Raw genomic sequence first — 13,631 nt, forward strand, 5'->3', positions numbered from 1 at the left:
AAAATACACACATAAGTGACAAATGTTATACTTTTAAAGGTAAAATTATAAACCTACTCAAGTTAGTTAGTTAACCTTAACTAATTCAGTAATCATTTTTCGTCAAAAACACTAACGGAGTAGTCAATTCAATCAGATTGATACATAATCTAAAATTAAAATTTAAAATTAAGCTAATTAAAATATAATAATTAAAATAACTCAAGGGACGGGTTGAACCCTTAAAAGAAAGTCTTTGTGCTAATTAAAATAACAACTTTGTAGATATATTGCCAAAATCAAACGGAAGTTTTAATACATATCTCATCCATTAAATCATCACAGTATATGACAACATAAATATAACATGAATCAATTAACACACAAATTAAAAATGTCCAAATTATCATTTGACCAATGGTTTAACCCACTAAACATCCATTTGCATACTCAGTTGCTCACTACATTAGATTTGGTTTCCATTGATCCATTATATCATTAAAAAAACTTGATTAAAAAAATTGTATGATTTGAGGTTTCCTTCTGAGAAGTTAATTTAAATCTCCGAACAACAACCAAACTGGACAAGGGTTGAGTATTCATGTGGTGCTCTAATTTTTGTCCACATGTAATTTTTTAATATTGTGTTTTGTTGGGGGATTTAGATAGAGATTTAGAAAGGAAAAAGGAAAATGTGTGTGAAATTAGGTAAAATTTAGACATGTTTTATTCATATTTCATCTATTTTTTTTTTTCTTTCCAAATCTCTTCTCAAATCCCCCCACCAAACACAGTATAAATCCATCTCATAAACTTTGTAGGGTTCACCTAATTCATAAGAACAAAACACTAACAACTTGGTTTGCCATACTGTCATGTAAGCCGCATTGCACACCTCAGCTGATAGTCTAGCTAAGACTCGCCAAGTAGTTTCCATACGAGTCATCACATTACCTTCATGACACATGTATAATCCTGAATCGCCACCGTCGACACAGGTCCGTGGACAAATGGCATCTTCTAAGAAGTCATTTTCGATCCGGTCCCATTGCCAAGTTGTAATATCAAATACTTCAATATCACTTTCAAAATAGTAATATTAAGTATCATAAAAAATCTTTTATGAAAATAATTATAAAACTTTTATAATCCTTAAATTATATTTAAAATAAAACATCACGTATTAATTAAAATAATCTAAAAATTATAAATTTTTCATGATTATTTTCATAAAATTTTTTTTGAAGAATCCTAACTTTTGCCCTTTCCAAATAACCTTGCATTTCTGTAGGGTATCCACTGATGACGTGGAACTTGCCATCGAAGAACACACCCTTACACTCGTCTCGCTCTTTTTTCATGTCAAGAAGCTTGATCCACTCATCTTTAGCCACGTCATATGACAAGGCAGATTTCAGTGCATTTTTCTTTTTATCATGACCACCCGCAACATACACCATCCGACCAAAATCCGAGGCAGATCCAAAGAATAATCTTCCGCCACCTGGCATATCTGTCCCATGCCGCCAGATGCCAGAAACAAAGTTGTAAATAACCAAGTTTTGGTATTTTTAAAAAAGTCAAAAATTTATTTAAAAAGTTAAAAAATTAACACTATTCATCAAAAGTCAATAATTACGGCTGCACAACTCCCAATTCAAATTTTTTCTTACAAATTAATTTTTATAATTTTTTATTACACATTTTTCAATAAAAAGTCAAAAAATTAACCTAAACATCCATATTTTCAACCTCAATTTTTTAGTCCAAAAAGACAAAAAGTACACTTATTTAGTCTTCCCAAACTTGGCCTAAACGCTGAATCCGATACCTGCCAACTCACCGAGTCACACCCGCCTATCAATACCAGCTCCGGTCCAACTCCCACAAGGTGGCAAAACATCGGCAACCCATCGGAAAACCCCGGCACGGGTGGCAGGTCACACCAATAACCAGTTTCCAGCTCACAAAGTGCGAGCCGATACAAGGGCGGAGCGGAAAGCTTAGCAGCACGCAGATTTTGGGTTGGGTCGACCCGTGCTTGCGACACCACGATGAGTGATCGGGCCAAGCCAGCTGTCTTCCGATGGTGGCGAAACTCCGGCAGCTCAATCTCGGCTTTCCAACCTCTGCATACGGAGACAGCCACGGGGAATTGATCGAATGGTATGCGAATAAGACATTCGAGAGTGACGTGGTTGGGAAGACTTGGAAGGAATTCCATGAAAGAGTTCTGTACGGGGAGCAAATATTCCGGCGAGCCCGTATTCCTTTCTTCCGAGCTCCGTTTATGTCCGATCACCTGCGCTCAAAGACTGGTGAGCTACCCGGCGGTGTGTGGTCGAAAAAACCCTTCGACGATCAAGTCAGCACACACCTAATGATAGAGAGAAAGAGAGAGAGATGTTCGAGTGTAAGAAAATCCTTACAAAGTGTTCGTGTATCGCGTATGGGGGGGGCAGACATGCTTATATACCCTCTGTGCCCCATATCTACTCCCAGTCATCTCCTGACACGTGGCTCCGCTTATCCCATCTGTCAGCATAGACCTTGTTGAACATCACCTAATCTCAACTGCCCGCCATCACAGCTGGAGCTCGGCAGCTGAACTGCTCTATGCGTTGCTGCGCCGTGCCGTGCTTCATACCCAAGCACATCCCTGGAAAAGACCAAGGAGGACCGGGCTAGGCGGCATCTCGGCAAAGCCTAGCCCGAAGCACCCCCTGCGGTCAGTTTTCCTGCCGGTCAAACGGTAACCTCGGCTGACCGCGCCTTTCCGGGCGCCGGTCACTCGGCTTGTCTGGCTTCGGCTATCCTCGGACCGAGCATCCCGGTCCGACCGAGCACTACCTTGCCGAGCCGCTTCTTTACGGTCTGGAGCGGGACGCACTCGGCCCAAGTTCTGCCCGGCCCAAGTTCTGGCAGTCTATCTCTGGGCGAATAGTCGATCATCTCGGCCCCATGCGCTGCTTGGCTCTCAACCTGCTCAGTCGCTACCTTGGCCCAACTCCATATCATAAATCACCCTCTCAAGTTCAAACACATATATATGTAATTTAATAATTTTAAGAGAGGTTTAAGGACTTTAGAGAGAACAACGACTAGAGAGAACAGAGAAGGAAGAAAGAGAATGAAGTGGATTGTGAGAATTTTGATTTTTGATTGGGTTTATAAAGAGATTGCTTAGATGCTCTTTTGAGACTAGTTTTGTATAAAGGGTGAGCCGATGTTCTAGACATTTTTGGAAGAAAGAGAGAAGAAATTGGGAGAGTGACTTTTTTGGATTTTGACACGGTTATATAAATTATTTCTGTTTCTTGGGTGTCGTTTGGCAAGTGATTTTTTTAGTTAAAAAGTTAAAAAGTCACTAAAAAAATTAAAAAATCAACAACTCATACTAAAAGGTCAAAAATTTTCTTTTCTCTCTACTTTTTGTACATCTTTTTGTAAAAAGTCAAAAAACCATCCTAAACATATTAGTTTTTTTTGAACTCATATTTTAACCAAATAACTAAAAAATTACTAAATTAGCATATTCCCAAACGAGGCCTTATTTCCTCTATTGGATTTTTTCGCCTTGCGTTTGCGACATTGATAAAATATTTGAAAAGTGACTGTGAGGATATATTTTCTGAGTACCAACACATGGCAAGGTGACGCTGATGTGTCAGCCAAGGTGCCACGTGTCCTGGTCGTTATGCCGAGGTTATCTCGGTGTTGCCGAGGTTATCTCCGAAGATATCGGAATCCGAGATAAACGGATAAGGGCCAAGAGTCCTAGAATGAAGAGGAGACTTAGTCAAGATGAGGATAAAGTTCTTAGAGAGCTTATCTTTATCTCTTGAAGAGTCCAAAGTAAGTACTAAATTGGAGTCCATAGAAGTCAGGCTTCTTGTGGGACTAGGATTAAGTAAACTATAAAAGAGAGGCGCCCCTGTGGGTCAAAAGTACGCAGTTTTATGCTTTGAATAGTAAGTTTAGCACTTGATTATCTTTGAGAGATATGCTGACTTGATTGTCGGAGTGCCCCCGGGTGGAAGAGCCACCGCCGAAGCCTTTTCTTTCTGTTGCAGGTTAGCTGAAACCATCTATTCTGCCAGTGCTCTCCAGCTGATTACTAGGCGGACAGTGTGATCAGAAAATCACCCACACAATTTGGCGCCGTCTGTGGGAAACTTAGAAGAATAGATGGCTAGTAACGGACAGAAGGAAAACATTGGGGGCGACACTCCCGCTGGGAGTGGCAGACCAATTGACCTTGACATTGAAGGAGACAACCATAATGCAGAAACTCATGACCAGGGCCACGGAGAGAAAGACGTTGGCCAGGAGGGCGACACCTCGAAAAGGACAGAACAAGGCAAGTACTATAACGAAGATAACCTTCAGGTATGGAGGGATAGGTGCCTACGGAGGGATGAGGAAGTAAAAGAATTGGCAAACAAGTTGGCAGACCTTCAGTCGGTCGTCAACTTCATGATGCAAAATAATGTCATGCAGCCACCATAGCTGCTGCAAGATACGCCGATGCCCGCAACTAATACACAGAAGAGGGGAAGAAGAACAAACCCCGAAGTCCCTCAGCACACCAGGAGCGGAAGGCGCTCTCACCGACCTTCCGGGGAAGTCGGACGAGAGGAGCCAAGACGAGAGGAGTCTCGAAAGACGTATCAGACGAAGGACCCAGAGCCCAAAGAACATCGGCATGTTTAAGGGCAGGCGCTCTGCTTTGACACAACACATGGAGAGAGATCAAAACGAGCCCACCACGAGGCTGAAAGTAGTGTGCCGAAAAGATTGAAGTCCAAAGATAGCCGAGCTCTAGGGAGGAGTAAAGAAGACTTGAGAGATTACCTCAAGAGGAAACAACAGAATGCTGAAGCCGAGGTAACTTCCCCGGTTAAACCAAAGACACCATTCTCGGTGGAACTGGACAAATTTCAAGCTCCAAAGAGATTCAGTATACCGAGATTCCAAATATATGATGGTAAGTCAGATCCCAACTTTCACGTTGGCCTATACCTGAATTCAATGGCGTTATATAGTGGGAACGAGCCGTTGCTCTGCAAAGTATTCCTCTCATCCTTCGGGAAAATTGCATCAGATTGGTTCCATAAACTACCGAAGGAAAGCATAAAGACTTGGGAGGGCCTGGCCGAGATGTTCGTGGCCAGGTTTGTGACAAATAAACTTCAGCCCTTGAGGGTCGACGCACTAATGGCTTTAAAAATCGCCAAGGATGAAAGCCTTAGGGCCTACGCAAAAAGGTACTACGAGGTGTTCAATCGAATACCCGACTGCAACCAAGAGGTGGCGGTTGTGTCCTTCAAGAACGGCCTGAAAGATGACTGCCCACTACGGAAATCTTTGGCAAAGACGTTGCCAAGAAGCATGGAAGAACTCATGGCGAGAATAGAGAAGTACGCCAGAGCCAAGGAGGATACGTCGGGAAATAAAGAAACAAAACAGGAGAAAGGAAACGGCTCACCGAAGCGAAGCCGAGGTAACAACGGACCGACCAAACAAGAAACGGACTTGAAGGCGAAACAGGCAGTAACGACTATATTCCGAGTCCCGATCCACAAAGTCTTGGATCAAATACGAAACCAACCCTATTTTAGAGGACCGACAAGAACGCCAGGGGAATTCATGGGAAGAAACGTCGGTAAACGTTGTGCTTACCACAATGAAAAAGGACACCTAACTCAGGGCTGCAGAGCCCTAAAAGCACACTTAGAAGACTTGGTAAGGCAAGGACATCTGAGGGACCTTGTTGATGAGGCCAGGACTAGAGAAAAACAGGCAAGATTGCCTCAAACACCAGCAGCTCCGCCTCCCCCAGCACAACAACCACCCGTAGGAGGACCACGGGAGGTTAACGTAATTCACTCAAACGTGAACGAAAATGACATACGAGGGGAGACCCAGAGGGTAAAACACCTGCAGCACGTGAACCAGGTTGGACATAAACGACCTCGGCCTGAAGAATGCCAGGGACCGACGATAGCCTTTACTGAAGCCGACCTAGAGATGGTCCAGCATCCCCATAATGATGCCATGGTAGTATCCCTCCAGGTTGGGGAGTGCCAAGTGAAACGCATCCTGATTGATCAAGGCAGCTCTTGCGATATCATGTACGTTAGATATTACAAAGAGCTGGGCCTTCATCCTGATGACTTGGAGCAATCAAATGGCCCGATGGTTGGCTTCAATGGAACGTCGACATGGCCATTGGGTGCAACAAGCTTGGAAGTACAAACTGGCACTAAGAAGATCAGGACAGAATTCATAGTGATTGACATACCTTCGCCATATAACATCATCTTGGAAAGACCATGGTTGCATGCAATGGGAGCAGTTCCCTCAACATTGCATCAACTACTGCGGTTCCCAACAGAGCATGGGATTGAAGAAGTCAGAGGAGATCAACTGCAGGCAAAGAATTGCTCCATGGAAACAATGAAATCCACCTGCAACATTCGAGAATTAGAAAAGGCAGAAATTGAAGATGAGGACGTGGAAGTCCTAGAAGATGTCGGCAAAGAACCAGCCGAGAAGAGGGAAGAGGCACCGAAGAAAATCCTCGTTCAGGATGGGGATGAAGAACACTTCTTTCTTCTCGGCTCGGGCTTAGCCGAAGAGGAAGAAAAAGAGTTGGAGACTTTTCTAAGAGCCAACATTGAGGTGTTCGCCTAGACACCTTACGAAATGCCTGGCATTGACCCCGAGGTCACTTGCCACAGACTGAATGTCGACAAATCGGCAAAACCAGTGATTCAGCGAGCTAGAAGACCGACGTCGATGCATGTCGAAGCAGTAGAAGAAGAAGTGGACAGACTTCTGGAGGCCACGGCCATCCGAGAAGTTCATTACCCAACATGGCTATCCAACACAGTAATGGTAAAGAAGAAGAATGGTAAATGGCGGGTCTGCGTAGATTTTACAAGCATGAACAAAGCTTGTCCCAAAGACTGCTTTCCTCTACCCAAGATTGACCAGTTGGTAGACGCCATATCTAGACATGGAAGGATGAGCTTCCTGGACGCTTAAAGAGGATACCACCAGATAGCCATGTACCCTCCAGATGAAGAGAAAACAGCGTTTATCACCCCGAAAGGACTGTATTGTTACAAGGTAATGCCTCTTGGGTTAAAAAACGCAGGAGCAACTTACCAAAGGTTGATAACCAAGATGTTCAAAAATCTGATTGGCTAAACAGTGGAAGTCTACATTGACGACATGGTTGTGAAGACCAAGGAACCAAGGGGTCATCTTGCCGACCTAAAAGAGGTCTTTGAGATACTCAAAACATACCAGCTCCGACTCAACGCATCGAAATACGCGTTTGGAGTTGGATCAAGTAAATTTTTGGGATACCTAGTAACAAGAAAGGGCATTGAGGCCAACCCAGATCAAATCAAGGCCATCATTGAGCTAAAAAGCTCGACGTCGGCGAAACAGGTTCAGATGTTTACTGGAAGGGCCGCAGCCCTAAACAGGTTCATAAGCCGAAGCTCAGACAAATGTAAACCTTTCTTCAACCTGGTAAAGAAGGCCGCAGACTTCCTATGGACTGAGTAATGTGAGGCTGCCTTGGCCGACCTAAAGAAATATCTGACGACGGCTCCAGTCCTCTCAACACCTGAACCTGGAGAAGAACTGTTTTTGTACTTAGCCGTTTCAGAGCATGCAATAAGTGCGGTATTAATTCATGAAGAAAAATGGGAGCAAAAGGCTGTTTACTATGTAAGCAGAACCTTAGCCGATGCAGAAACAAGGTATCTACCCTTGGAAAAATTAGCGCTAGCTTTAGTAATGGCTTCAAAGAAGCTGAACCATTACTTTCAAGCACACAAGATTATAGTGCTAACAGAACACCCACTGAAGTCCTTGTTACAACAAGGAGACTTAACTAGAAGAATAGCAAGATGGGCAGTGGCCTTGGGCCAGTACGACCTGGAGTTCAGGCCGAGAACAGCAATTAAGGGCCAAGTTTTGGCCGACTTCGTGGCCGAATTCACGCCAGAATCCATCGAACATCAGGCTCCGTTGAGCCAAGATGAACAATGTCCAAGCAAACAAGAAGAAGCCCAGCCAAGGACAAAAGAACAAGGAAAAGAAAAACTAAGACCATGCAGCATTTACGTCGGCGACTCCTTTCGCCTTGTCGATGAGAGTTCAAACCGGCAAGGAGCGGGGGCAGGAGTAATGTTAATATCTCCTGACGGGGAGATATTAGAACAATCTATTCGATTAGGGTTCAAGGCCTCAAATAATGAGGCAGAATACAAAGCACTGATTGCAGGACTGAAGCTAGCAATGGCAGTAGAAGCAGATGAGGTAATAATTTTTTGTGATTCACAACCTATAGTAAATCAAACTGCAGGAGAGTTTGCAACCCGAGATGAGAGGATGTCGGCATACGCAAAAGAGGTTATCAGACTGGCAGCCTTGTTTCGTAACTGCCGACTTCTTCAAGTCAGCCGAGATGATAACAACCACGCCGACGCGTTGGCCAACTTGGCAAGCTCAATGCAAACTGGAAAAACAAGAACAAAAATGATTGACTATTTGTCAAGCCCGAGCATAGAACAGCCGATCACAAAGCAAGAAGCAATGTGTGTGGACTTGGGTCCAAGCTGGATGGATGCAATTGTTGCATTCCTGAAAGAGGGAAAGCTGCCAGAAGACCATAAGGAGGCACACAAGATCAGATTGAAGTCGGCAAGATTTAGTCTAACAGCGGATGGACATCTCTACAAAAGGTCCTTCACAGGACCTCTTTTAAGGTGCGTACACCCTTCGTAGGTTGAAGACTTTCTATACGAAATTCATGAAGGAATTTGTGGAAGCCACGCTGGGGGCAGATCACTGGCTCACAGAGCCATTACCCCGGGGTATTGGTGGCCCTACATAGAAAAAGATGCAGAAGTCTACGTGAAGAAAGTGTGAACAATGCCAAAGGTTTGCACCTTTGATACACCAGCCAGCTGCTGACCTAAACCCTATATCCAGTCCATGGCCATTTGCCCAATGGGGCATGGATCTCATTGGACAGTTGCCCCAAGCAACTGGGCAAAGGAAGTACTTGTTGGTAGCAACAGATTACTTCACAAAGTGGATAGAAGCAGAACCTCTTGCCAAAATCCGAGATGTGGACGCCAAGAATTTCATATAGAGAAATATCATCACCAGATTTGGCATCCCAAGGGCAATAGTTGTCGACAACGAAACACAGTTTGACAGCAAATTCATCAAGAACTTCTGTGCGAAATTCAAGATAAAAAATTACTTTTCAACACCAAGTTTTCCCCAAAGAAATGGGCAAGCAGAAGCATCCAACAAAATAATTTTGGATGGGATAAAAAAAAGGCTGCAGGCAGCAAAAGGAAAGTGGGTAGACGAATTGCCCAATGTACTCTGGGCATATCGGACTACGCCGAGAAGATCAACAGGGGAAACCCCCTTTGCCATGGCTTATGGCACAGAAGCAGTCATCCCACTGGAGATCGACATCCTAGGGATCAGAACCGAAGGAGTAGAAAATGGCACAAATGATATACTTCTAGCCCGAGATTTGGATCTCTTAGAAGAAAGAAAGGAGAAAGCTGCAATTCAGCTCGCAACATACCAGCAGCAACTTGCTAGAGCTTACAATAAGAAGGTTAATCCAAGGGATTTTTAGGTTGGCGACCTAGTCCTAAGAAAAGTTGTTGGCAACAAGAAGGATCCAAGAGAGGGCAAGCTTGGCCCAAACTGGGAAGGGCCCTATAGAATTACTTCGGTATTGGGCAATGGAGCATACCAGCTTGAAGATAATGAGGGCAAAGCATTACCAAAACCTTGGAATACTTGTAATTTGAAAATTTTCTATCATTAGATGTTCCTTTTTATTTTTTGCCAAACATCATCAATAAAATCTTAGCAGAATTCTCTAAGACTTGTGAATTGATAAAAGATACATAATGATTGTTTCTGAGTAATGAGAACCCAAGTAGAACTCAGGTTCACATTGGGGGCAGAGAGAAGACAGTAATGCTTAACGCTTGTTGAAATTTGTAGCAATTTACAAGTTGAAGTTAAACCGAGATAATTGTTTATCTTCACTTGTTAAAATTTGTAGCAATTTACAAGTTGAAGTTAAGCCGAGATAATTGTTTATCTTCACTTGTTGAAATTTGTAGCAATTTACAAGTTGAAGTTAAACTGAAGTAATGCTTAACGCTTGTTGAAATTTGTAGCAATTTACAAGTTGAAGTTAAGCCGAGAAAATTATTTATCTTCACTTGTTGAAATTTGTAGCAATTTACAAGTTGAAGTTAAACTGAAGCAATGTTTAACGCTTGTTGAGATTTGTAGCAATTTATAAGTTGAAGTTAAGCCGAGATAATTGTTTATCTTCACTTGTTGAAATTTGTAGCAATTTACAAGTTGAAGTCAAACCCAGATTATTGTTTAAACACTTGTTGAAATTTGTAGCAATTTACAAGTTGAAGTTAAGCCGAGATAATTGTTTATCTTCACTTGTTGAAATTTGTAGCAATTTATAAGTTGAAGTTAAACCCAGATTATTGTTTAAACACTTGTTGAAATTTGTAACAATTTACAAGTTGAAGTTAAGCCTAGATAAATGTTTATCTTCACTTGTTGAAATTTGTAGCAATTTATAAGTTGAAGTTAAGCCAAGATAAATGTTTGTCTTCACTTGTTGAAATTTGTAACAATTTACAAGTTGAAGTTAAACTGAAGTAATGCTTAACGCTTGTTGAAATTTGTAGCAATTTACAAGTTGAAGTTAAGCCGAGATAATTGTTTATCTTCACTTGTTGAAATTTGTAGCAATTTATAAGTTGAAGTTAAACTGAAGTAATGCTTAACGCTTGTTGAAATTTGTAGCAATTTACAAGTTGAAGTTAAGCCGAGATAATTGTTTATCTTCACTTGTTGAAATTTGTAGCAATTTACAAGTTGAAGTTAAACCCAGATTATTATTTAAACACTTGTTGAAATTTGTAGCAATTTACAAGTTGAAGTTAAGCCGAGATAATTGTTTATCTTCACTTGTTGAAATTTGTAGCAATTTACAAGTGGAAGTTAAGTCGAGATAATTGTCTATCTTCACTTGTTGAAGTTTGTCACAATTTACAAGTTGAAGTTAAACCAAAGACAAGTACTTGCTGAGGTAAATTATCAGGTGACATAACCGAGGTATGTTACCCCGAGAAGATTGTACAAAGAAGAATGAGTACATATATGAAGAGTATTCTAAGTATAGAATCATATGAAGACAAAGAAGAGAAGATAAGGCGTACAAGCATTCAATAAAGGAAAAAACTTGTATTAACATTCAAAGAAGAAAGGGGGGCACATCGGCCATACAAAGAACATACATTGTTCCCTAAACAAGAAAATACAAATAAGAAGAAGACTTAAAGCTAAGGCTCCTCTCCAACAGTTGGTTGAGTTTGAGGATCAAATACCACCTCGGCCTCCTTCTCTGCCGCTATCTCGGCGTCAATTTCTTGAAGAGTTTCTTCAACAGTCTTGACCTCAGAAGGGATGTCGGCTGGTGCAATGTCGAGAACAGCTTCTTGGACAACCTCATCACCTTCCTCATCCTGAGTCAAGTCTAGAACTTGCTCATTCTGAGGAGGGGACTTGGCCCCATCAACATCTTTGGATTTTCTGACCAAAGCCTCATCCTCTTCCTCATCGGCATCCTCAGACTCAGATTTGCCGATGTCTTGATTTGAGGGTTGGGCTGGAGGGAATGGAAGAGGAATATTGTCGGCATTTCTCAAAGGAGAGTCATCAGAAATATTAAGTTTTTCAGAAGAGACATCCAACCAAGGGTGAAACCCTTGTTGCATGCCTGCTTCACTTGAAGTTCATAGGCCTCAGTAACGTTGGCCATGCCTTGATTATACGCCTTTTCATCAGCGTCTTTGATTTCAGCTTCTTTGGTGGCCAGGGCCTCCTGAAGCTCTTTTTCAGCTTGGGCCATTTTTTCCTCGGCTTCTCTCCTTTGAGATTCAGCCACCTTTCGGATAGCCTCAGCCGCCTCAGCCTTCTCTTCAACATTGGTCTGGGCTTTTATTGCAGCCTCGGCTTGGTCCTCTAGTTTTTTCATCTTTAATTGAAGACCTTTGTTGGTCTTTTGGAGGGAAGAGAACTCCTTCTTCATCTCAACAAGCCTTTCCCGATTTTTGAAAGACTGCATTGAAAACGAGTGGGCATGCTGGATGGCCTGAAAGAAAATAGAGGTATTAAAGAATATTCAAAGTGTAAAATAAAGAGAAAGAGAAGGATACCAAACATAAAACATTTACCTGAACAGAGTGTTGAAGCATAAGGGCATAGTTCACATACTCACTGTACTGGGCATTTCGCTCTAAATCGCCTGGAAGAAGTAAAACGGTACTAATTTCTGAAATCTGAACACGCAGCCCAAATTTGATGGTGAACACGCAGCCCACATTTAATTGAAAGTTGAACACGCAGCCCAAACTTTAAATTTCTGAAATCTGAACACGCAGCCCAAATTTGATGGTGAACACGCAGCCCACATTTAATTGAAAGTTGAACACGCAGCCCAAACTTTAAATTTCTAAAATCTGAACACGCAGCCCAAATTTGATGGTGAACACGTAGCCCACATTTAATTGAAAGTTGAACACGCAGCCCAAACTTTAAATTTCTGAAACCTGAACACGCAGCCCAAATTTGATAGTGAACACACAGCCCACATTTAATTGAAAGTTGAACATGCAGCCCAAACTTTAAATTTCTGAAATCTGAACACGTAGTCCAAATTTGATGGTGAACACGCAGCCCACATTTAATTGAAAGTTGAACACGCAGCCCAAACTTTAAATTTCTGAAATCTGAACACGCAGCCCAAATTTTATGGTGAACACGCAGCCCACATTTAATTGAAAGTTGAACACGCAGCCCAAACTTTAAATTTCTGAAATCTGAACACGCAGCCCAAATTTAATGGTGAACACGCAGCCCATATTTAATTGAAAGTTGAACACGCAACCCAAACTTTAAATTTCTGAAATCTGAACACGCAGGCCAAATTTGATAGTGAACACACAACCCACATTTAATTGAAAGTTGAACACGCAGCCCACATTTGTTGAAAGTGATTTGATTTGTACACAGCTCATATCTTTTTATTTGCACACAGCTTATTCATTCAATTCTGAAACTGAATACATGTGTTTGTTATGAATGCAGACATCCTCCCGCGTTACACGGGGATACGGTTCTATTGCTGCGAGAGATTGGTACGTGGAGCTCCCGGAGGCTGTCCGCGATTGGGTTGATCTAGCAGGATTCGGGACCTTTTGTACCAGGATATCTTGCTATCCAGCTAGCCAGACATTGATGGGCGCCTTGGTAGAGAGATGGTGGGACACCACCAACTCCTTCCATTTCTTAGCCGCTGGGGACAACACCATGACCCCATTTGACTTCGCCGTGTTGACGGGCCTTGATGTGGGAGGCTGGGCGATCCTTTACGATGAGGACATGGGTGAATGGGACGCTGCCTGGATTCATCTGTTGGGAGCTCGCCCACCGGTAGACCGATGTTCGGGCCGAGTCCGATATACCTGGTTTTCTGCACAGTTCAGGGGGACTGAGCC

At 42.4% G+C, this 13,631-nt stretch overlaps 1 protein-coding gene across 1 annotated transcript; it reads right to left on the bottom strand.

The window, feature by feature from the left end:
• Nucleotides 1-251: 251 nt before the first annotated feature.
• On the bottom strand, nucleotides 252-2,207 carry LOC114315039 (F-box/kelch-repeat protein At1g15670-like). Its single transcript, XM_082866000.1, has 2 exons — nucleotides 1,795-2,207; nucleotides 252-1,534 (listed from the first exon to the last, which is right to left on the bottom strand). The coding sequence occupies exons 1-2, from the start codon at nucleotides 2,201-2,203 to the stop codon at nucleotides 1,167-1,169; spliced, it is 777 nt and encodes a 258-aa protein (XP_082722126.1). The 5' UTR covers nucleotides 2,204-2,207; the 3' UTR covers nucleotides 252-1,166.
• Between the last annotated feature and the right edge of the window lie 11,424 nt (nucleotides 2,208-13,631).

Source organism: Camellia sinensis, chromosome 4, assembly GCF_055761805.1.
Source record: "Camellia sinensis isolate YWXY chromosome 4, ASM5576180v1, whole genome shotgun sequence".
Taxonomy (NCBI): Eukaryota; Viridiplantae; Streptophyta; class Magnoliopsida; order Ericales; family Theaceae; genus Camellia; species Camellia sinensis.